The sequence below is a fragment of the Orycteropus afer genome, unplaced genomic scaffold (genome assembly GCF_000298275.1).
Source record: "Orycteropus afer afer isolate SDZICR_OR568_19922 unplaced genomic scaffold, OryAfe1.0 scaffold00070, whole genome shotgun sequence".
NCBI classification, from domain to species: domain Eukaryota; kingdom Metazoa; phylum Chordata; class Mammalia; order Tubulidentata; family Orycteropodidae; genus Orycteropus; species Orycteropus afer.
In genome coordinates, this window is record NW_006921657.1 from 6667595 (window position 1) to 6692885 (window position 25291).

A 25291-nucleotide genomic window follows, 5' to 3' on the forward strand; every position below is an offset into this window, starting at 1 on the left:
GGCTAGCAGAAGAATCACCCAGCTGAGCCCTGCCCAAATTGCTGACCCATAGATTATTCAAATTATTATTGCAAGCCATAATGTTTTGCGGTGGCATGACATGCAATTCACTTTAAAATAGTTCTTTTAATATTATGTGAATTCACCTCAATAATAATGATAGTCACTAATACAGTCCATGAAAACAGTTTGCCTTTAAAAGGCATCCACATGCATAAGAAATGGGTAATGGTGGTTGCCCCTGGGGAAGGCAACTGGGCACACGGCCATTACAGGGATTCTTCCCTGGATCCCCTTTTTCACCTTTGAAATGTGAACCATGTGAATGGACTACCTATCTGATATCAATTTAAAAATAAATTTCAAAAGAGCCTCTCCTCCTGATTCAAGTTTGCAAAATCCCATCTGCGCTAGAGTCCTGTCCTGTCCAGTACACCTCCTCGGATGCCAGCACTCACCAATGCTGTGGGGGACCCTCTCCAGCTCCTCAATCTGAATATGCCTAGCACCTGCCGGAATCTGCACCAGCTTGAGAGGTCCTGCCAGAGAGGAGGATCCGGAAAAGAAAAGAGCACCCTGAGGTGGGGGACCCAGCACCCAGCAGCCCCACTCCCAGGTGCCCAGGGCTCTAAAGCTCTAAGGAACCTCATCTGATCACCGAACCTCTCTGAATCTGTTTCCTCTTTTGTAAAACAGGGTTGGGACTTTCTCCACAGGTTGCTGTGAGGATCAAATGAGATGTTCTAGTTTAAAGACCTATCAACTCTGAAGGGCTGTATGTGTGTTAGGTGCTATTATTTCCCACTTTCTTGACCTTCCTCTTTAACTCACTTCTGCCCATTCCCCTCCTCTTTCCTTCTCTGACTTCTTGTCTCCCATTTATTCTCATATTTTAAGCCACTGTAGGATTTAGAAGAAGTAGGCCATGAAGATCCAGCAGGGCTGCCCCAGGCCCATGGCCTTTCCATCGGAGGCCTGGAAATTAGCCATTCTCAGAGTCACCACTTTGTCTTCCACAAGAAGAGGCAAGGCAAAGCTGTAACATCCCCAATGGGGAATTATACAGTTCATACTACAGTGTAAAGGACTAATACCTGGCCCTTTTTAATATCAAGTTTGGCTAGATATGAATTGAAAAGGGGTGTCAGAGGCACAAGATGTTCAGAGCAGGAGGCACTGCAGGTTTTGAAGAAAAAAAAAAAATGGTGAGAGAGAAGAGAGGAAAATACAATCATCAGCTTAGGCTGGGCCACAACTTCAGACCTGTCTGACCCCTCACTCCCACAACACATCACCTATCAGGAAAACGATGCTTTGAGCTACTGAGCCCCAAATGTGGGCAGCAGTACATCCAGGAGACTAGGCGACTAGCTGCAGCTTCTGGTTCACACAGGCTCCAGGGCCCCATGTCCTGCCCTGCACCAAGTCCCAGCTCAAGGAGGAAGGCCCACCTGAGGGACTCTGGCTGGGCCAGAACTGCAGCCCTCCTCCTGGCCGTCCCCTAACCCATACCTGCAGCTCACTCACCTGCCTGCTTGGAGGCCTTGCCCAGCGTTCCCTTCACGGTCCTGCAGTGGGAGTTGTCACCTCCACATACTCCACACCTGTCATCTGCTTTCATGGACCCGACCTCCTTGTCACAGCCGACAGGCTGAGGTCAGAAGTAGGAGGCAGTGAGAAGAGGTCCCCTGCCCACCTCGGCCCCTCTTCACAGTCCTCAGGCCCCAGCCACCTAGCAGCAGTGCACCCAGTGCCCAGTCACAAGAGAAGCCCTGGACCAAAAGGCATCTCTGAACAGGGCACTCCATAAACTCACCACATGACAAGGGCAAGATCTTAAGCCTGATGTAGTAATGGTTCTTGCTCTCTCCTCTCCCCTCACAAGGGGCTGAGCAGCAACCCCTTTCCAGCATGCCAGGGTTTTTTGGATCAAAGGGTTGTCATGATGGGGAAGGCAAGGCAATGTTTATCTAGCTTGAGAGCAGAAATAGGGGCAGGCCACGCAGCCCATCTGGTCTTCAAGTACTGGCAGAGGGTGGGGCACTTGGCAGGGAGCACTTACCACGCACTCGCCACGGGCGCAGAGACTATACAGGTCACGGTAGCTGCAGCGCGTTCCATCGTGAACTACTTGGTTCATGAACACCACATCGCCTGTGTCTGCCGACTGACAGATCAGCTCACACTTCTGGCCATCTAGAGGGAGAGGAGCCACTCTGAGTCCCCAGCTGGGCTCTGAGGATGGGGCTGGCCCAGGAGGACACTGGTACTTGGTCCATTAAGGAAGACCAGGGCCAGCTCTGGATAGTGGGAGAAGCACTGGTTGTGGATTTGAGAGTCAAAAATACCTGCCAAGTCACTTATTTATTAGCCCTCTAACCTTGGGCAAATGATCTGGTTTCTCTGATCCTCAGATCCTTCGATCAGCAAAACGCCACAGCAGGTTGTTGAGAAAAATGAAGTGATAAAATAATAACAACAATAATAAAGGAATAAGCCAACACTTAGTAAATGCTTACTCTGTACTGCATACTTCCAAAACTTTATACACTCTTGACATAACACTAAATGCTTTTATGAATTAACTCATTTAAACCTCTCAAGACCCTAAGAGGTCGGTTCCAGCATAACAGAGGAGGAAAATGAGGACCAGAGATGTTAAGGAACTTGCTCAAGGCCACAAAGCCACACAGAGAGTGGTGGAGCCAGTCTGCTCGAATCCTGCTCTGACCCCCACGTATACTTCACCAGTCGTGCCAGTCTTGTGCATATGATGGATGGTGTGTCTGAGCACATTAGTAAACATTAGAAGGGTGCGTAAAAGTAGCTAGAACAGTGGTCTGCAGAGCAGCAGTAAGGGAGGGAAGAGGGTCCTTTCTGGTTCTAATAATGAAATGTTCTCTCCTCTATCTGGGCTATTGATATCCTAAAAAGGAGATTCCAGAGAATGTATAAATACTTGCTGTGTATCCTAGAACAAAGGAACTTAAGGCTTAGCTAACTTCCTGGAATTTGTCTCAAAGTCCTGGGAAAAGCTCAAACTCAGCTGGCCCACTGGCCTCCCAGCCCTTTCCACATCCATGTTACAGTTGCTTGTTTGGGTTCTGAACGGATCTGGAAGGCTTTCAAAGCAAGCCCCTGTCTCAGCAAAATTTCAAAGAGTGATTCTCTGTTTCTGGTCCCTGGGATCTTGTGTCACTTGGTGGCTTCTTGTTTCCAGCACTCGGGACTCAAGTCTGGAGCCACAACATCCAAAGCTGCCTGGATTTCATGCATGGGCAGTAGACTCCTGGGGCGCCTGGGGCTCAAACCCACTAGAACTCAGGAAGGCCCCTGACCACACACCCTGGGCAGACAGGTCACTGGTTAGCAATGAGAGCCGGTCAGTAGTGACAAGGGGGTGGTGAGCTCCCCAGAACGGGAGGAATCCAAGCGGAGGGAAGACACTCCCCCCAATGATGCTCCAGAGTTTGTGCTCTGGCTTCAATGACAGGCCTCAGGTCCTTCCAACTGGAAGATTCCGTGATGCTAAATGAGAGGTGAAGAGCTGTATCCCAGGGCAGCCTGGAAGGGTCACTAGGAGAAACCCACAGGCTTCCTTCTGCCTGCCCTTCAAATCACCTTCAATGACTGCTCAAACACTAACTCCGACTCATAGCAACCCCATGTGTATGAGAGTAGAACTGTGCTCCCTAGGGTTTTCATTGGTTGATTTTTTTAGAAGTAGGTCACCAGCCCTTTCTTCCAAGACACCTCTGGCTGGACTCAAACTGAAACCCTTTGATTAGCAGCTAAATGCAATGACTATTTGTACCACTCAGGGAAAACAATTCGTAATACCTAAAATAACAAGATGTATGTAATAGGACAGAGTTTTTCAGAACACTGGTTATGTAAAGTGAGTGGCACCCACACCTGTACAGTGCCATGGACAGGTAAGCACAAACATCTGAAAGCCACCCAACTCCAACAACCAGCACTACTGCCTGTCTCCATGGCACCTTGGGGTAAAGTGCCCCTTCCTCATGACATTTTACCTGCATTTGCCAGGGAAGTGTCATAATACATGTACAAGTCAGGAATAACATTGATGAGGACAGTGCCCCCCAGAGGTAGGCAATGAACAGGCCACACAACAGTATGTAGTAACCTGCTGACTCAGTGTCCCTCTCAGTGCTCCCGCTGTCCCTCCACCCTCACTAGTGAGTCCAGGTAGGTCCCTGGCTGCAGTAGCTGGAAAACGGTGAAGGCCTCACCTGAGAAGACGTGGGCCCAGCAGATACCCCGGGGAACTGGGAGGTGGGGGACCACTGCTGGGGATGGGGTGGTAGGGGGAAGCTGGGCCTGCTTACCATCCTCAGGCTCGTAGGGGACCCAGTTGTGCTTGGTGTTCTGGTGGGTGTAGTAGGAGTTGCGTTTGGCGCACTGCTGGGCACGGAAGTCCTCATAGGGCCCCGGGCATTCCTCACTGTTGCAGACCTGGTACTCGAACATAGGCCCTGAGCACAGGCGGCCTCCATAGGCTGGGCTGGGGCAGACACAGAGAAACTGGGTGACCTTCCAGGCTGGAAAGGTGACACTGAGGAGGGTTAGGGAGGGCTGGGCTTCCACGTGGCCACCAGGGGCAGTTCACCCTTTCAGAATAGCACAAAACAGGATTGTACTAACTTATAAACCAGAGAGCAGCCCCCACTGTCAGCTCCATGACTGCTCTACTCTTCAGCCCTATGCCTCCTATTCGTGTGTGTGTGTGTGTGTGTGTGTGAGAGAGAGAGAGAGAGAGAAAGAAAGAAACAGACTAATCCATGTTATTTATCTTTGTCTATCCCTCCAATCCATTACACAGAGACTCAGTAAGCACCCAATAAATGACCCAACTACTTCTACTTGTACTCACTTCCATTTACTATCTTAAAACACTGAGGAGTGGTACAAAGAGACTTGGATTTGGAATCAGAAGAGTTGGTTTCTAAGTTCTGGCTGTGCAGTCTTGGGCAAGTCACTTAATTTTGCTGTCCCTTACCCTCCCCTTAAAAGAGGGAGCATATACCCCTTATTTTACCCCTCCCTGGTGTGTCTGTAAAAAAACAAATACGAAAGGTAATTTAATTCTCCATTAAGTTGAAAGGACTGAGTAACACTATTAAAAAAAAAAAAAAAGTATCCAAGTGCATGAGGATAATAGTACACAGAGCACAGAGTTGCTGGGAGAATTGCATGTACTTACACACTTAAGTGGGAGCTCTGGTGGCGTAGTGCCTAAAGCATTTGACTGCTAACCAGAAGACTGGTGGTTCAAACCCACCAGCCACTCCATGGAAGGAAGGTTGGGCAATCTACTTCTGTAGTGATATTACCTTGGAAACCCAAGGAGGGGTCGCTATGAGTCAGATACAACTAGACGGCAGTTTGTTTGTTTTATGCACTTAAGTAAGGAGCCCTGGTAGTACAGGGGTTAAGTGCTCAGCTGCTAACCAAAGTTAGCAGTGTGCACCCACGAGCCACTCTGTGGGAGAAAGATGTGACAGTCTGCTTCCGTAAAGACATACAGCCTTGGAAACCCTATGGGGAAGTTCTACTGTGACCTACAGGGTCACTATGAGTTGGAATCAACTCGACGGCAGTGGGTTTGGTTTTGGGTTTATCCATCTAAGTGCCTGGCATTGAATCTGGCACAGATAAAGTGCTTGATACAGTGTCATAATAATTATTATAACAGCAGCTGTCATTTATTAAATGCTTAATCTGTGCTGGCATGCTGCTGAGAGTACACATATTATTCCACTTAAGCTTCATAAAATAAAGTTCTTCTTGCAAAGGAGGAGCACAGTAAATGGCAGCTCTGACCAAGGGAATAGCTATTTGTCCTGGCCGTTTAAGGGCTGGCTTACTGGAGCAGGCCCTGCTGGGCCTTTTTACACCCATGGCCTTAGTATCATTCACAGGTGGAAGTTACAAGGCAGCTCACTTTGGCACATCTTTTTCATAGGTCAAGATAGTCGTCTGCCAAAAGGACAGCCTGCTTCAACAGCTAGTGAGCTGCCCATCTCTGGAGGTAAACAAATGGTGAAAAAAAAAAAAAAAAAAAAAAAGGCCATTCCTGAGGATGCTAGGGGGCATCCTCAATACCCACTGGATTCTAGGAGTCTGAGGTTCTGCAGTATTCATTACTTAGCACTGTGTGTGGGTTGGGTTAGGCCAGGTCCTGTCTGTGTGGGGGTTAAGAATCCCTCGTTTCTGAAGCCTGGGCCAGCCTCTGTCTCCCATAAGGCTGTTCTAAGGAGGCTGCTTCACTTTGGGAGATGGAGGCCATGGAGGGCTGGGGCTGAGAAGCTACAAAACGTGGAGGGGAGGGGAAGGGAAAGACGGACTTTCCTCCAGAATAAGAGATTTGGGAGGGGTGGAAAGGGAATTTGATGTTTGTAGAAAGAGGCAAGTTAAGAATAATAAAGAACTCTGAGACTATGGCCCCTAGTTACCCTTCAGGTCTGGAACTGAACTCACTCCGACAGCTTCCCAGCCAAAAAAATAGACAGGCATGTAAGGGTGAACATTTACATCAGGCAGATATACTCCTTGGAGGGATTAATTGATCAATCATGGGAGAACAAAAGAACAGTGTTTGCACAGGGAGATAGCTCAAGGGGCAGGAGTGCATGGGAGGGAAAGACACAGGGAAGAAGTAACTACAGGGAGGAAGTGAGGAGAGAGATGTTACATTGTGGGGAATTGCAGCCAATGGCATGAAACAAAATGTGTCTTAACCGCTGTACGGAAAGTGAATTTGCTCTGTGAACTGTCACCCAAATCACGATAAAAATTAAAAAAAAAAAAAAAAAGAAGAATGAAAGGAAAGTTTTGCTTCATGTGGTAGAAAACAAACTTGGGGAATTTATGCTCCCAAGACACCGTTACTGAGAGTTTTATTTAAAAACAAACAAACAAACAAAAAAGAAACCTGTTGCCCTCAAGTCAATTCTGACTCATGAAGACTCCATGTATTTCAAAGCAGAACTGCCTAACAGGGTTTTCTTGGCTGTAATTTTTATGGAAGTAGACTGCCAGGCCTTTCCCATGGCACTGCTAGGTGGGTTTAACTGCCATCCTTTGTTAGCAGTCAAGCACAAACTATTTGTGCCACCCAGAAACCTTACTGAGAGGTTAGATCAGTGTTTGTTCAGTGTTATAGCCTGAGGGCCAGATCACAGAGGGATGTTAAACAGGCAAACTCCTAGGCCCACCTGACTCTGTGGGGAATCTTCTACACATGACTCTCTGAGAATCTCTGGCTCAGACACATTCACAGATGTCAACTGGATGGGTCATTAACCAGCGCAAGTGGGAGTGATCTGGACTCCCAACATTTTCAGATCCTCGCCATTAAAATGCATCACACCTGCATTCTCCCTTGTTGCATCCCCCTAGTGCCTTCCCCTCCAGCCTCTCCACCACTGGGAGGGGGTTCCCTGGTCTGCCCATCCCAGCCAAGCACACTCACGGGGGGTTGTCACAGCTCCGGCTGCGAGATCGCACGCCACCCCCACATGACCTTGAGCACGATCCAAACTTGGTCCACGAGCTCCAGCCTCCATCCTGGCCGTACATCTGTTCCGGAGACTTCCAGATGCAGTGACCTTTGAAGCACCACTGGGTGGAGCAGAGGGTGTGAGGTCACCCTGTAGCCACTGCTGCCTGACCTGCCATGGACAGGGCCCAACCTGGGCACCTAGCATGGCTAGTGGGCACCAGGGACGAGTCCAAAGACAGGGGATGTGGAAAAGGGGTGAGTAACCTTTGAGAGGAGAGATTAAGAACACACACTTTGGGGTTAGACAGAATTCCAGTTCTGCCATGAGCTGTGCAACCTTTGGCAAATGGTTCACCTTGCTGAGCCTCTTCTCAACGGTTAAATGTGGATTTTTACATAGCCCTCTATAAACAGTAGCTGTATTAGTGCTAATAAAAGTGTGCAATTATTTGGTTCATCATCCCAGGGGAGTGGAATAAAGACACAATCTCCCCCACATTGTTGAGAGTTGATCTTGGCTCTGTACCTCGAAGTCACCTCCCAGAATTCACTGGGAGCCAAGCCTGTCATATGGGAATGGACTGTATGCACTTGAATCAGAGACACTTAGGTCTGAGTACCCAGCTCCATCACTTACTAGCTGTACGTGGCTTTGGCACAATTTACTTCACTTGCTGAGTCTCAAGTTTACCCACCTGTGAAATGTGACTGTTCTAAAAACTGAAGGCAATCACACCTATAAAGCACTTAGGATAGGGCCAGGTACAACGTACGTAGGCCTCAACCAAAGTTAACTCCCTCCCTCTTCCTGAGGGCAACAGGAGAGAAATACAGCAAAATCTCACTGGGATTTTTCAGATTAACTCAGTGGTGCGCAACCTGGAATCACCTTGGGAGCTTTTAAAACTCCAGATGCCTGGCCTTCACCCCAGACCAATTTAGTCAGAATCTCTAGTGGTAGGGATTTTTCAAAAAGCTTTAATGAGGTGTAATTTACATACCATAAAATTAACTCACATAAATGGACAATTCAAGGATTTTTAGTAAATTTATGGAGTTATGCAATTATTACCACCATCCAATTTTAGAATGTTTCCATTGGCCCCAAAAACTCCCTCATGCCCATTTGCAGTCACTCCTTATTCTGGGGTGGAGATTTTTAAAGCTGCCCAGATGATTCCAATATGCAACTAAAACTAGAGTCACTGATTAGCTGCTATGTGAAACTGTGACTGGAGAGGGCCAAAACCGAAAAGAACCAAACCTACTGTCATTGAGTTGATTCTGATTCATAATGACCCTGTAGGACAGAGTAGAACTGTCCCCATCAGGTTTCCAAAGCTGTAAATCTTTACCAAAGCAGGCTGCCTTATCATTTTCCCACAGAGCAAGGCTGGTGGGTTTGATCCACCGAACTTTTGGTTAGCAGCCAAATGCTTTAACCACTATGCCACCACGGCTCCTTGCAGAAGGCCTAGAACTTTGAAAATGCCTGGGAAAACTTAGGAAGAAGTAGAAACATCTGTGCAAGCGTAACCAGTCTTTTAGCAACAGCCAGCCAGGTGCAGGTTTCATAGGACCACAGGGAAGTCCGATCCATGTGCTGAGGCGTAAACCCCCAGGGCAGGCATGAGAGGGATGTGCATGCAGTTAGGGCCAAGGGCAGGCCAGTGGAGGCAGAATAAACTACAGTCGCCTGTGGCGGGGCTCACAGCTGGTGCTGATCCATAACCGTTCCTCTTACTGTCTGTCCCACATCTTCAGAGCTCTTTCAAATGTTCTAATGTGATTTAGAACTTCAGAACTGCCTCGTCAGGAGTCAGTGGGGCCTGGAGCAGTCCAGTGACTGGCCCCAGGTCACCACATGGTAACCAAGGGCGGGACCAGCAATATTGTAGAGGTGGTTTCGGACTCCAACTCAGGGCTCTGAGAGACAGCCATGAGGTCCCCCTGGTAAATGTAGCCCCGGCACTTACACATGCAGGAGAAAGTATGTGCCAGAAAATGCATGCAAAAGCAGATTTGCGTGTGTGTGCTGGGTGGGGGTGGGGGGATACACATGCATGGGAGAAACAGACATAGCATGAGAAGAGGATGGGAGGGTTGGCAGGATGCCTGGATTCTCCTCTCCATCCCTTCTCTGCCATGACTCCCTATCCTGTGACCTCAGACAAGTTCCTTGAGCTCTTTAGGCCTCATTCTTTCCATCTATAAAACAGGGTAAGCATTCCTGCAAATGGGCAAAGGACTAGAAGCAAAGGACTATGGGATTAAACAAAGGATGTGAAAGGAGAAAGGTCATGAGTGTGTGTGAGTTCACGGGAAGGCTCTATGCCTACCTACCTGCACTCTAGGAATTCACCTGTCCTTTAGCATTGCTCCCGCCCACATTCATATACATATTTGGTGAGTGGGAGCAGAGGGTACTCTGGACCTGCACCCTAGGAAGGTCTCCCTGGTATGGCCCCAGTCCTGCAGGTACCTTGCCTGGTGCACACTCAGTCCCGTCCAGCGGGGGCCCCTTCTTGGTCTTGCAGAAGTATGGGTTGTCCGGGTGGCTGCACCACAGCTGCTTGCAGGGCTCAAAGGTCCTGAACTGTGTGTGTGGCAAGGGGAACTGGGGTCACCGGGCTGGCCTGCCTCTGGTCAGTTGTTCACAGGGTAAAGGGCAGTGGTGAGGAGAGGAGGGTGTGATGGGTGCTGGGGCCCAGAGTACTGCAAAGTGGGCAGGAGGGGTCCGGCCAGAGCCCCACACTCCCAAGCTTGACTCCACCCCAAGTGTCCATGGCCTAAAGTAACTCCTCATCCCTCCAAAAGGGCACTGAGACGGGACCGTGCCACAGCCCAAACTGCCCTCTCCCTTCCCTAAGTCTTACCTCCCTGCCTGTGCAGAAGCCACTCTGTCACTGAGTGGGACCAGGGTATGGAGAGATCTGGGCTACCTATAACCTCTGAACCCTGTGTGCATGGGAGACACTGAGGGGCTGCTTGTCTCAGCAACCAGCAAGTGCTGAGGACACCCAGTGATGGCAGAGGGTGTAACCATGTTTAAGACTGACCAGGAAAGCCTCAACTGCCTTAATATTCTTTGCCATGATGCCAGTTATATCAGCATCCTACAAATACCAGCATTTGGGCATTTAAATCCCCTGTCCTAGACTGTTTCCCTGCCCCAAAGCAGTGCTTTGTCACACTACGTGTCCCAGCATGGCCTGGACCGTGGGGAAGGTGACCATACACAGAGGTTCCTCATGGTACCAAACAGGGCTTCCTGGTTCTCCAGAGGTGAGGGGGCCTGTGTTTCCCAGATGGGGAGTTGGGGCTCTCAGGTCACAAGGTCTACCGCCTCCAGAAAGTCCCTACCCTGAGATGTCCCTTGTCTATGACCCCCGGTCAGTGGCTGTTCAGTTCTATACTGGGTGGTTCTCTCTGATGTCCAGGCTCTCCCCTGCCCTGTCTCCAGGGTAGGGATAGATATCCCTTGGTATCTATCTCTCCAGGCAAAGAGGGGAGCAGAGAGTTGACCTCATGGAGAGAGGAGCTTTGTGGGTGTAGAAGAATTTCACGGAGGTAAGGAGTTAGCTCAAACATACCACCAAGCCCTTGAAGAGCAGGTGGTAGGAGAGACTCCCCTACCAGGCAGAGCCCAGCACCGGATCTGACACCCAGATGCCTTGCAGATGGTTACCATTCCAGCCAGGCTCCCATCAGCCCACTCTGTCCTACCTGGTCCCACCTTTCCCTGGGCAAAGTCATTCTCAAGCCACTGTATATGCCTGCCTCCCACAGGAGTGCTAGACAGAGCACAGAAGGGCGCTAGGTCTATCTGTATCCTCCCACAGGGCCTGGCCAGCCCATCACCAGACTAACTGACTAACTGGGTGGTAGGTGCTCTGTGAATGCCCAACCTGGATCACAGGATATAGTCCTGGCAGAGACCGTGAGTACTCACCGCTGCACAGGTCTGGTATCCGGTGCCAAAGTCAAAGCGGCACTGCTCATCCATTGAATACTCAATCCCAGGCAGCTCCAGGGGCCGGGGCCAAGATGGCTCAAAGGGGTCATCCAGAAGGCAGTCATAGGAGCTGCCAGCAGAGACAGGGAGTAAGCCAGACCCAAGACAGAAACTCCTAAGCTCTCCTTTCCTAGGAGCTGGGGTGGGGGTGGTTAGTGAGCAAAGAAGGAGGAAGATCTGAATGAGCCTAGAGCCACTGGCCCTGTGCCAGGAGCTGGCTGTCCAGGAACGAGCATCCCTGAGCATCCCCATGCCCACTCAGGACCTCACTTCCACCAGTGCCTGTGTCTGGAGGGCCATCCAAGGACCAGGGCTAAGGTTAAGCTTGCAGCTCTCTTAGAGGGTCAATTATACCCGTTGGAAAGTCACATTAAGGATCTCTGGTGGTATAGTGGTTAAGGCATTTGGCTGCTAATCAAAAGGTCAGCAGTTCAAACCCACCAGCTGCTCCGTGGAAGAAAGATGAGGTAGTCTACTTCTGTAAAGAGTTACAGCCTTGGAAACCCAAAGAAGGTCACTATCAACTCGATGGCAGTGAGTTGTTGTTTTTTTTTTTCTTTTTTGGTAGAAATTCATACTATGGCCAAGATGAGGACCCACTGTGATGGAGGGGAGAAGAAAAGTCAGCCCCTACCCAGGAAGCACACTGGGCAGGTGCCCTGGCTGCCGCTGCCTCACGTACCCCCACCCAAATCCAGTCTGGTGCCCATTTTTAGGCCTCTAAGCCTAACACCCATCCTGTACCTCCATGTCCCTGGAGATCCCCAAAGCCAATCAGTGAGGCTGAGAACTAAGTATGTGCTGCTGGGGTTAAGGCCGGGAGGATGGGAAGGGCAGGCCCTTTCTCTGAGGACTTGGGGACACAGTAGTACACCACCCTCAGCTCAGCAGCTCCTAAACTTCAGTGTGCATGAGTATGGCCTCCAGTGCTTGAGGAATACAGATTCCCGGGTCTAACCCCAGCAGTAAGTCTAATTTAGCATCTTGGGTGGGGCCAAGGGATCTGAATTTTTAATAAGAATTCTGTGCAAGTGGTCATCTGAGCACCCTTTGAAGCACTGGGCTAACCCAGCAGGGATACTGAAGGGGATGTTTTAGGCCATGCAGGGTGAGGGTGGAGTGCAGCTAGAAGAGCTACAGAAGGGTCAAGTCAGGGAGGAGGCGGGGGTGTGGAGGAGGGGAATGACGTGGGGCAGACAGCCAGCTGTGTGCCCTGTGCTTAGAGCCCCCATTTTAGCCCCAAGGGTGGAAGTGACCTACGGGAGGTAGCGGCTGAGCTCCAGCTTGCTGCAGCGGGACCAGTGAAAGCGGTGGAAGGCCGCCTGCACCAGGGGTGCCATGACGCTGCCCAGGCTGGTCTCATCGGCACAGCCATTCCCCTGGCCGTCGTGCTCCATGCCAAGCCTAGAAGGGAGGTGGGGAGGGCACAGGGAGGCCTGAGTCTCATCATGGGCACTTGCCCCTGGGAAGACAGGCAGGCAGACCACCCTGGTCACAGGTTCAGACTGTACCTCCTGTACTTAGTTTCCTGAGTGTGCCATGGGGAAGACCACCCCTCCCCCTCCAAGGCTGCTGAGTAGAAGATGAGACTGCCCTCTGCCCCTGTAGGGGCAGGCACATTCTGCCCTCCAACCTCTGGGCAGTTGTCTTCTACACCCAGAGTGCCCTTCCCCTCCTCAAACTCCACTCATGGCCTCAGAGCCAGAGCCACCTCAAGGCCCACTCCTGTTCCAGGCTGCTCCACCCGTGGCTGCCCTCCAATAGCAGGGGCCACTTGCACCATCCTTCAACAACTCAATGTGCTGTCTTCCCACAAGACCCAAAGGTCTTTGACTTCAAGGACTGAGTCTTATTTATTTAATTCAGCACCACTGATTGGGCCCCTCTGTGAGCCAGCCTCTTAAGCTTCCCAAGACCCCACCATACTTAACACAGAGCTTTGCATGCAGTAAGCTTAAAATGATGGTTTAAACAGGGCTTTGAACTGGTTCAAACCAGTTCAGTCATGGCCGATGATGTGAAATCAGAACAGACCCAAATATTTTTAATTTGGGTGAAATGAAGGAAACAGGAAAAATTACAGGTCAAACCTCTGGAATGGGAGACTTGGAAGAAGCATAGTGAACTCCTTAAGAAGCTTAATATAGGAGACTGGATTATTTCCAGGACTGTGGACAGTGACACACATTCAAAGTGAACCATCATCTTTGAGCAGAGCATTGTTGTTTCCAATTCTGTTGGTCAAGAGATGTGGTTGCTATGCAACCGGCATGCTGTCCTTGTTTTCTAAGAGGGAGAGTAAGTTTGCAGCAGGGCATCAACCCGTAATCTTTCTCATTCTTGTTATCATCCCAGTTCACCCACATTTTACAAATTTGAGTCTATTCCGGTTTCACTTCATCAGCCATGATTAAACAGGAAGAACTGGTTTAAAGCCCTAGGTTTAAATGACAAAGTTTGCTCTTCCACTGAATTGTACGTGTAAGAAGTTTTAAATGGCAAATGTTTTGTTATATATTTTCTACCATGATAAAAATAAAGCAAAAAGATTTAGCTACAAAGATATTCATTGCTGCGACACTGCTTATAATAGTGAGAAATTAGAAAAACAAATATTTAAAATAGAGGAGTTAATCAAGCTATTTCACATAATGCAGTAAACTGCAACCATTAAAATGGCATTTGTGTGGAAAGAAGACCATGTATATATTAAGTGAATGCAGATGACAGTCAAAATTTTTGACCAAAATGTAAATGTATATATGTTTTAGTATTTATGTAAGTGTGCCGACTTGACGGCACATAACAACAACAACAACATGTAAATATATGTATTTTTTCCTCTGTAGAAAAATATCTAAAGGACAAAAATATTATCTTTTACAAGGGGGAAGGGGGAACTTGCTTTTGTATTTGTTATTTAATGCCAAAGTCCAAAGGTTCTAAATTCTTAGATACTCCCAAGTAGCTTCATCTGGACTCAACCACTAGGTGGATAAATGGGCCTTTAAGCTTGACCATAAATGGCAAGTTCATTGGTAAATGGTGGTTCAGTGGTAGAACTCACGCCTTCCATGGAGGAGACCCAGGTTTGAATTCCAGCAAATGAACCTCCTGTGCAGCCACCACCCAGCTGTTAGTGGAGCTTGCATGTTGCTGTGATGCTGAACAGTTTCAATGGCACTTCCAGACTGAGGAGGACTAGGAAGAAAGGCCTGGTGATCTACTTCCTGGTCATCTACTCCCTGGTGATCTACTTTCAGCTAATGAAAACCTGTGGATCACAATGAGATGATCCATACCAACCATAGGGATGTCTCAGGACCACATAGTGTTTCATCAACAAGAAAGTGTGTGGTTTAATAAGAGGGGCCTCAGGGAAGGGTGGACTCCTCCTCCATAGAAGGACAAGCTCCTGGCACCAGGAATATATGGAATTATTGACTTCTACTGCAGGAATGGACCTCAGAGTTTTCCTGGTGTCAATCGCCATGCATGAATGAGGAAACCAAGGCCCAGAACAAGGAGGTGGCCCCTGCCCATGAGAACCAAGCTACAGTGAAGTCCACAGGGCTCTGTGCTGGCAGGGCTCTCAGTTCACCTACTCCTCTCCTTTCCTCAGCTCCTTCCAAACCTGTGCGCTTGGACCTGAGGGTGGAGGAGTGTATCCTTTAGCTCTGAGGACATACAGGGCCTGGAGGTACTATCTATAACACACTGGGGATTTATTTGTTTGCCCCCAGACTCCTCACTGAGACATGGTTTCTGGAGGACAGGGGCTCTGTTCTGTCCTCCATTGTAACTCAAGGCCTAGTACAGGGTGGGTACTCTATAAATATTTGCTGAATGAACAGATGAACATGCTATAAACAAAATCCAAGCCCAGATATGGGGCGAGCCAGCCTTTGCCTGGCCGCTGCTGGAGCACCAAGTGTTCATGTTTGTGATGGGCTCAAGCCAGCTCCCCCAGGGTATGCTGAGTGCCAACGTGTGATGGGATAGAGCTCAGAAGGGGTCTGAGATGTGGACAGGATGAAGGGAGGCCAGGAATGGAGACCACCCAGAGACAGTAGACAAGTGTCTGTGACAGGGATAAGGCAGGGTCCTATCTGGTTTCCCTTGGCCATTGTGTTGGGAACCTGTGCCCAAGGAAAGGTAGTTCCATCCCCTAATTCCATCTCCCTTAGGATAGTGCTAGGGCAGGACTTCCCTCATGGGCAGCCCTGGGTCCCTGCACTGCAGCTGCAGGCCAGATCCTCTGGCATCTTCCAGGACAAGGGACCAGACCATGATCTGAAGCAAAGTCCCCCATATACTCACAGGCCTCCTCAGAGCTCACGTCACAGCCCAAAATCACAGGGCCACCAGCCCCACCACCATCCTAGCGCCACTTACACATGGCCAGTCTCATGGGCCACCACAAAGGCTGAGGAGAAGCCATCTTCATGGTTGAGGGCACAGCTTCTCAGTGGGTGGCACATACCAGTGATGGGTGCATACCCTGGGGGGTGGGTAGAAAGGACAAAGAGAGGTCATGGGTAGCTAGGGAGGACACTTGGGGGTCTGCTCCTAGCTGGGCCACTGCAGGGACATCTGAGCCTGGTCACTGCCGAGGTTTCCTGGAGGAGGAAGGATACTTGCAAAGTCCCACCCGGCCATACAGCAAACCTAGGCCAAGCTGCCCTCACCTCCTTAAATGTATGGCTCCCACTTGACAAGCAGCTTCCCAGAGTCTCCCATTCCCTGCTCTCAACTAGGCATTGGTATTCCAGGCAGGACCTGAGTCTGCAGTACCACTTCCTGCTGCTGCCCCCACAGCCAGCCAGTCCCTCAGTCAGGCAATCAACAAACAAGCTCCAACTGCTTCTGGGGGCAGATGGTGCTGTGTTAGACACGATAGGGGCAGCAGAGAGGAATCAGATCCAAGCACCATCCAAGTCAACACTCCCGCAGACTTAGGGAGAACATGGCTTAGCCGAGGGATTAGGTGTAAGCTAGAAGGTCTTGGATTCTAGGAGGAAAATGGGGTGTGCAGAAGTGGGTGGAGGAGGGGATGATTTCAACTGGAGTGGTTGTGGGGGGCCAGAGAGCAACTTATAGGTGCATGGGAGCTGGGCTTTGAGGGCAGGTGAGGCAGCTCTCTAGGGTAGAGAAATGGGCATGGAGGTGGGGGAGTGTGTGGGTCAAGTGCAGAAACAATGGTGAGCATGGCCTTTGAGGAACTGTGGGCAGTGCCATGGGGCTGGGCTGTAGCTACCACCAGCCTTAATAAGCCGATACAGTATGCTAGGTGGTTCCAAGGAGCTTGCCCTTCCTTACGGGCTAGGAGATCGAGCTGGACTAGGGAAAGTCCTACAGATCCCACCTCCAAGGTGACAGCAGAGAACGTTACCTGCTTAAGCTCCCTGCCTGAGTCTGTGGCCGCCCAGACAACTAACTCCCTATCTTCAGAGTTGCTGAAATGTTCTTTTACTTGAGATGGTTTTGGGGGTTATAATGATGAGGCTGTGGTGGGAAGGACGTTTCTGGAGCCTCTATTATCCTGGAGGTCTGGGATTTGCTGTGCCTGTCATGCAAGTGCATGTATGTGTACGTGTGTGTATTGTGTCTATGTGTGTGCATGTGTCAATGTGTATGTGTATGCATGTGTCTGTGCATATGGGAACCCACATTTGGGGCTTCAGTGATTTAGACAAGCAGCCCTTTGGGTAGAAGCATGGCTGTCTGACTCATTTCTATCATCAAACCAGAATAAAGCAGAAAGCCCTCAACATGGAAGCCTGGAAATCTGAGTCTCAGATCTGTCTCCACTCTGTTATGGGAGTGGACAAGACCTGTAACCACTCTGTGCCTCAGTTTTCCCAGATGGATAGCTGGGGGGATCATAGCTTCACATGTTTGCACAGCACTGAGAGCTATCAACACTCTGTCACTAACACCTCCTGTAAGCCTTGGCCTCCCAGCAGCCTTGGAATGGAGGAGCCAAATATAATTATTTCCTCGCTAGACAGCTGGGAGAACTGGAGTCCAGGAGATGAAGGGATCTTAGATGACTGGGCTAGTGTTGCCTGGAGCTGGGCATAGACTATGGACTTCTTTTCTGCAGCCCACACAAGCCCTGCCCTAGTTTTACCACAGGCTGCAATGAAGACACATGGACATGGTATGGGCAGAGGCATCCTGAAGACCACTAAGGGCTTGGGGACACTAAGCACAGGGCCCAGGACCTCAACATTCACAGCTACCTCCAGGCTTGGCTAAGACAGCAGGGACAGAGTGAGGACCCCTTAATTCTCCCTGGTCCCCAAGAAGGCACTTCAAAGCCTGCTCATTTGTCCATCTATGTCCTGTCCCCAAATCTCCATGGACCTTTTTTCTGATAGGAACCTTGCCCGTCAAACCTCCCCTGGTGGGCTCCATTGAAAATCCATCCATACCCAGGCCCAGCCCTACCTGGCAGGCAGCACACATCTGGCCCTGGCAAATACAGTACCTTGCATACCTGAGGGCCCAAAGTCCTGCCGAGTGAGGAAGATGACGTGGTCATGGTGCTCAGCGTGGCCGGGGTCCTGGCGCTGCTGGGAGTGTGCCCAGCGACAGACCTGCTCCAGGCTGCGTGAGGGGTTTCCACGCTCGATCAGGCTCAGGGACTGCAGGGGCCGGAAGGTCATCAGCACTGGGAAGGAGCAGTCAGAGCCCCCAGTGACTGCAGGGGGCACCCATGCCACTCTCCACCCACTTAGAGATGAGAATTCTGAGTCCTACGGGACTGCAGTGTCAGTCCCAAGTTACCTGGCTATCCTGGCCCCAGCTGCTGCCACATACAGTCCCTTCTACTTCAGGGAACAAGTATTGAACATTCATGCGCCAAGCACATGTGTCTGCTGGGAACTCAACACACATTATCTCTAATGCCCTGGACTAACCTGCAAGGTGGGTGTTGTTACAGACAAAGCAACTTTTGTGGATAATGAAAGAATATTCATTGCACATTTCCTCTGAGCTGACACTTTACTTTCACTATCTTAGTTGATCTTCATAAGAGCCCTTAGATGAAAGTTCTGCTGTTACCCTCATTTGGAAGAAAATAACTGACTGGTCTAAGCTTGCAGAGCCCAGAGGCTCAGTGCTCAACCAAAGCAGGACTTGTGTCCTTGCTGTCCTTCTGGAAGCCCCAGTTTCCTCACCCATTCCTCAAGGAGAGGGGTCTTCCAGCTATAAACCCACTGCTATTGAGTTGATTCTGACCATAGTGACCCTGTGGAACAGACTAGAACTGCTCTCATAGGGTTTCCAAGGCTGTAACTCTTTACAGGAGCAGAGAGACTCATCTTTCTCACATAGCAGCTGGTAGGTTCTAACTGCCAATCTTTTGGTTAGCAGCCCAACGCTTTAACCACAGTGCCACCAGAGCTCTTTCCCCAGCTATAAAGGCAAAAGACTGTCATTTCCTCAGACTGGAAAGCACACACAGTCTCCACTTACCAACCCTCAATTAAGCTTTGATTCTAATGGTCTTGGGGTTTTAATTCATTTATTATTATTATTATTTAAGGTTATTGCTGTTTTTTATTAACCAAATTTTACAGTGGTAAATAATCATATAATCAGAGCATAGGGATGTATTTTAATGCAAAAATAAATCTTAGTTTCAACTGTTTCTACTTATGAAACTTCTTCTGTATAACCTTAAGAGGACATTTTAAATAGGGAAACCTATATACTATGTTCTGCGATTATATTAGTTAATGACAACAAAAATAGTCTGATGACTATAATAAAGTTTACATATAATGAAATATATTTTATTACATATATTATAATGAAATGCAATCAACTCATTTATAAGACTCATGCATAGGATCTACAGCTTTAAAATATAATCTAATATTAATCATTTAAATATAAAAGTTATCATCTATCAAGTTTACAATTGTACCACTGTGCAATTCCCAGTGAATAACAATTAAAAGAGACAAATTTTAAATAGTTTGAGGGAGAAAAACAAAAATGTCTTGCTGTTGTTCTCGGATACTTAAAGCAGACTCCGTGGAAAGTGTATCAACTCACAGGGTATCTACATGTGAGTCCATGTGATACGGACACCAGTGGGAATCTACTGGTTGGTACTGAGGTGTATTTTATTGCCAATGGAGAATGCAGCTGGGCCAGCGAAGATCCTTGGTGGAGACGACACTCAGGGAGTTTCCTCCAGGCTCTCTAGAATGGTGGGAAGCACAGGATGTCCCCTTGTCCCCAACTTCTTCTTGGGAGTTCTCTTTTGCCTCTGGGCTCTGTTGAAGGGAGGTCCACAGGGAGGACAAGAGCCTGGCTGGCAGCTGGATGTCTCTATTGGAGTCTCTGTTTCTCCGGCTCTAATCAGGGGTTCTCTGTCAGCTTTCTTGGTTTCCAGGCTTTTGGTATCATTTTTCAATGTAATAATGATTTTAGCTTCTTCTGTTAATTTCTGGTTCAGCTGTTTGCTCTTGCAAAGTTTGTACATAAGTACTTAATGCAGCTGCATAATTCAGCACTCCACTGGGTCCGACCCAAGAGGGCTCCCTTGTCTGTCTTTGATGTATCCAGTTCCACATTCCCGTCAACCACATTGTTTTGCCCAAGAACAGCAGCCCAGCCGCTCACCTTTCAAACATGCGCTCGGGGCTTTGAGCTGACTTTCTACAGTGTGAAGAACTTCCTCCACAGGCGGTCCGAGATTGTGAAGACGCTTTTTTCTTCAGTAAGTCTGCCCACTCTTTCCTTCCACATTTACAACTCCTGTGAGAGCAGATGTGTGCTCTCATGAAGGTTGGAATTCTGCTCTGCGGTTTCTGAGTGCTGTCTGCAGCTGTCCTCCAATCTTCTAATGAATGGGTTCTCGGCACTGCTTTGTTTGTGGCTGTTTGGTTTTGGATTTGCTTAGATTTTTGCTTGTAATATGATCAGTTGAGCTTGTGAACATTCAGATTTCTCTTTTTCCCAAAACTATCTGTATTAAACCTGGGTAAAGATTTGTAGTTTGCCTTTCTTTATTCATTATTGACACACTGACTCTTTCTGGCAGTTTGTTTTCCAGTGTGTCTTCTAGAATATGTAAATTCAGGTCTAAAAACTCTTTTCAATGTGGCAAACCTTCTCAACAATAGGATGTTGCTTCATCCTAGCAGAAATCCTACTGGCCAGTTCTTTGCACAGCCTTGAATCATAATAGAAGGTTATAAGTATATAAATTCCCACTATAAGAGCCACCAGCTCCCACAGCATTCCTTGGGAATCAGGATCCGCTGTCACCTCTTTGGGTATCCTGCCTTCGTCTGGCATGGGACCTTCAGGATCAGCATCAGCCAGAGCATCATGGCCATCACGTGACCCTCAGAAGCTCCAAAGGTCACTGGTGAGTTGCCTCAGGTTGCCAGAACCTCACTGCCACAGTGGACAACAGAGCCCATGGAAAGCATTCTGCTCAGAACCACCCCTTTGCCTGGCAACCAGGACTGATCTCAGTGGAGGTGAGGGCGGGACAAGAAGAACTATAACTCTAACCTTCCTCCATCTTGATGAAGTCCAAACAGCTAGCTGATTCAGTTGTATGAGTATTCCCTTTTTATTTACTTTCATTTTTTAATTGTGATTTAGGTGAAGGTTTACAGAGCAAATTCATTTTCCATTTAACAGTTCATACACGTTTTGTTTTTGGACACTGATGGCAATTCCCACAATGTAACAGCTCTCTTCCCAGTTCCTGTGGTTACCTTTTCCCACTGTCCTTCTTTGCTATGAATTCCTGCCCTCTGAGCTATCTCTCTGCACAAATGCTACCCCTCTGATCACCCATGGTTGATTTTTCTAAGGCATGTACCTATCTAGTGTAACTGTTCACCACATAAACCTGTCTACCGTTTGGCTGGAAGTTAAGCCATAGGAATGAGTTCAATTACAGGCCTGAAGAGTGACTAGGGGCCAAGAGTCTGGGGGTTTCACCGATCTCTATCAGATTGGTAAGCCTAGTCTTCTTCCTTTTTTTTTTTTTTCTTTCTACTTTTATGTCATGAAAACACACACAAGACAGTCAACAACACAACTTCCACATTTACAGTTCAGGGACAATGATGACATTTTCATGTTGTGCCATCATTATTGCTATCCTTTTTTAAAATATTCCATCACCATTAGCATAAACTCAATGCTCCCCAAACAAAAGCTTCCCCTTTCTACCTTCCTCTTACCCCCCCTGGTAACTACTAATAATATTTGGTATGGAGCTCTGGTAGCATGGTGCCTAAGGCATCTGACTACAGTTCAAACCCACCAGATGCTCTGCAAAAGGAAAATGGGGCAATCCACTTCTGTAAAGATTGACCATCTCGGAAACCCACGGAAGTTACTGTGAGTCAGAATCAACTCAATGGCAGTGAATTTGGTTTTTTGGTTACATATATATATATGTATATCTATCTACCTATCTAGCAATTTTTCTCCCCTTTCCCTCCCATCCATTCCTTTCACATACAAACCTTTTCTTGAGTTTTTAACAATAGTAGACTCACACAATATTTATCCCTTCTGTGATGGACTTATTTCACCCAGCATAATGTCCTCCAAGTTCATCCACATTACGTGGTGTTTCACAGATTCTACACTATTCTTTAGTGTTGCGTGGTATTCCATTGCAGGTAGGTACCACAGTTTAGTAATCCATTCCTCCACTGACAGGCACTTAGGTTGCTTCCATTTCTTTGCTATTGTGAACAGTGCTACAATGAACATTTGTTGTTGTTGTTGTTGTTATTTGCCATCGAGTCGGCCCCAACTCATAGCGACCCCTCCTTGGGTTTCCGAGGCAGTATCACTACGGAAGTAGGAATGCCCAACCTTCCTTCCGAGGAGTGGCTGGTGGGTTTGAACCGCCAGCCGTCTGGTTATCAGGCAAGTGTCTTAGCCACTATGCTACCAGAGCTCCTACAATGAACATGGCTGTGCGTATATCTATTCATGTCCTAGCTCTCACTTCTTTAGGATATATACCTAGTAATGGGATTGCTGGATCAAATGGTATTTCTATTTCCAACTTTTTTAAGGAATCACCATACTGATTTCCACAGCAGTTGTATCATTTTACAGTCCCACCAGCAATTTATGAGAGTTCCAATCTCTCCACATCCTCACCAGCATTTGTTATTTTCTGTCTTTGCTATTAGTGTTGGGGTGAGATGGTATCTCATTGTTGTTTTGATTGCATTTGACTGCTAACCAGAAGGCTGATGGTTCAAAGGCACCAATCACTCCTCAGAAGGAAGGTTGGGAAATCCACTTCTGTAGTGATATCACCTTGGAAACCCAAGGAGGGGTCACTATGAGTCAGATCTGACTCGAGGGCAGTGAGGTTTTTTTTTTGTTTTCTTTTGTTTTTAATGTAAATATAAGGAGCTCTGGTGGTCCAGTGTCTAAGGCGTTTGACTTAGGCAAGGTGGCAGTTCTGGTTAGCAGTCAAATGCTAACCAGCCACTCCATGGAAGGAAGACTGCACAATCTATTTCTGTAAAGAATTACTGCTTCAGAAACCCACTGGGCGTTGCTGTGAGTTGGAATCGACTCAATGGCAGTAGGAATGTAAGCTTAGTCTTTTTGAAGATTTTGAGTTGCATTCCACATATTTCTTCCACGCTATGTAGGATCTCCTATTTTGATCCCTTTCTGAGTGGTTGGCAGTGGTAGCCAAGCATCATCTATTTCTGGACTCAGGGTCATGTAGGCTGAGGGTTCCTATGGTCAACTAGTTCCTGGGACTAATTGTTTCCATGCATCTTTGATTTTCTTCACTCTTCTTTACTCCAGACAAGGAGAGACCAATTGTTGCATCTTAGATGGCTAACAAGCTTTTAAGACCCCAGTCGCTATTCACCAAAGTAAGATATAGAACAATGTTTCTGTGGACTATGTTATGCTAATTGAACTTTATGTCTCCCGCAACCATGGTCCCAGGCCCACAGGCCCAGCAACTCATTTCCTCAAGGTGTTTGACTATAGCTAAGAAGTTATCATAACTTGGCCCCTTGTTAGCTCTATTATATCTATATGGACATTCTTATAGTACATACAAATACATATGTAGAAATATCATCTACCAACGTTACATATGGTCATAGGTGTATCTATCCATATCTGATCCTTTTGCCTGTCTACCTATGTATTCATCTGTAGATTAATGATTGTTATTACTGATAATGCAGTATTATGTATGCAAGATCTTTGTTGTCTGTACCTCTTGTACACCTCTTCGTGTCTTCCTTTTCCATAGTGCTATTTTGTTGGTTACTAGGAGCTCTGTAGCATGGTACCTAAGGCACTTGACTGCTAATCAGAAGTCTAGCAGTTCAAACCCACCAACCACTCCTCAGAAGGAAAGTTGGGCAAACTACTTCCTTAATGATACCACCTTGGAAACCCAAGGAGGGGTCGCTATGAGTTGGGTCCAACTTGATGGCAAATAACAACAACAGCTTTTTGTATATTGCCTTTCCATTCCCCCAAATCAGTATTTGTCTCTCACCTATCTAGCAATTTTCCCTCCTCTCCCACCCATCCCTGGAAACCAACAAAGAAAGTTTTCTTCCATGTATAAACCTTTCCTGGACTTTTTACAATAGTGGACTCATACAATATTTGTCCTGCTGTGACTGACTTATTTCACTCAGCACAATGTCTTCCAATATCATCCTCGTTATGAGGTGTTTCACAGATTCTTCATTATTCTTCAGTGTTGCACAGTATTTCATTGTGTCTATGTATGATAGTTTGGTTATCCATTTCATCTGCTGATAGGCACTTAGGTTGTTTCTAATTCTTTGCTACTGTGAATAGGGCTGCGATGAACATGGGTGTGCATATATCTACTTGTGCCCCAGTTCTCATTTCTTTAGGATATATACCTAGAAGTAGGATTGTTGGATCAAGTGGTATTTGTATTTTCAGCCTTTTAAGGAAGTGCCATACCATTTTCCCCAGTGTTTGCACCATTTTATAGTCCCACCAGCAGTGTATAACAGTTCTAATCTCTCCATACTTAGGGGTTCTGCTTCTTAAGACAAAAAAGGCTTTTCCTAGATGCTATGCCCTCTACCCCACACGATAGATGGTATGACACTCTAGCCCCACACCCTTTCTCCCTCCTGCTGCCAAGGGGTGTTACCTGGCGGTAGCCGACCATAACCAAACGGACAAGAGCGATATTGATGTGGACTCCCAAGGACTCATCATGGTATATCTCATCTACCTGCAAGTAGAGAAGAACATGCACTTTAAGGGGAAACAAACATTTGCTAAGGACTTACCGTGTACTACATACTGTGCTAATAACCAAACCCACTGCCTTTAAGTCGATAGATTATTTCATCCTTCACAACGTTATTAGACCAGCATTCTTATTCCCACTTTACATATGGAGAAACTGAGTCTGAGAGAGGCAAACAACTTGCCTAGACACACGCAACTAGCAAAATGCAGACCTGGAATTCAAATTCTGGATTGTCTAGTTCAAATCCTGAGCTCTTTCCACTAAGCCAAAGTATAGAGAAGCCTGGTCTCAAACTCAGCTCCTCTGACCACAACTCTCACCTTTCCATTTCCCTGAACAGCCTCTTCCACAAACATTATCATCTACCAACATTACATATGGTCATAGATGTATCTACCCATATCTGATCCTTTTGCCTGTCTACCTATGTATCCATCTGTAGATTAATGATTGT

At 47.7% G+C, this 25291-nt stretch overlaps 1 protein-coding gene across 1 annotated transcript in view; it reads right to left on the bottom strand.

Moving 5' to 3' along the window:
- ADAMTS14 (ADAM metallopeptidase with thrombospondin type 1 motif 14) overlaps positions 1-25291 on the bottom strand; it is a 93684-nt gene that overhangs the window by 12456 nt on the left and 55937 nt on the right. The window contains exons 5-15 of the mRNA XM_007940717.1: positions 24733-24816; positions 18046-18193; positions 15939-16044; positions 12804-12947; positions 11481-11613; positions 10011-10124; positions 7499-7647; positions 4353-4528; positions 2063-2196; positions 1528-1651; positions 459-539 (exon numbers count right to left, since the gene is read on the bottom strand). Coding sequence (XP_007938908.1) covers positions 459-539; positions 1528-1651; positions 2063-2196; positions 4353-4528; positions 7499-7647; positions 10011-10124; positions 11481-11613; positions 12804-12947; positions 15939-16044; positions 18046-18193; positions 24733-24816 — 1393 coding nt within the window. The remainder of the gene's footprint in view (positions 1-458; positions 540-1527; positions 1652-2062; positions 2197-4352; positions 4529-7498; positions 7648-10010; positions 10125-11480; positions 11614-12803; positions 12948-15938; positions 16045-18045; positions 18194-24732; positions 24817-25291) is intronic.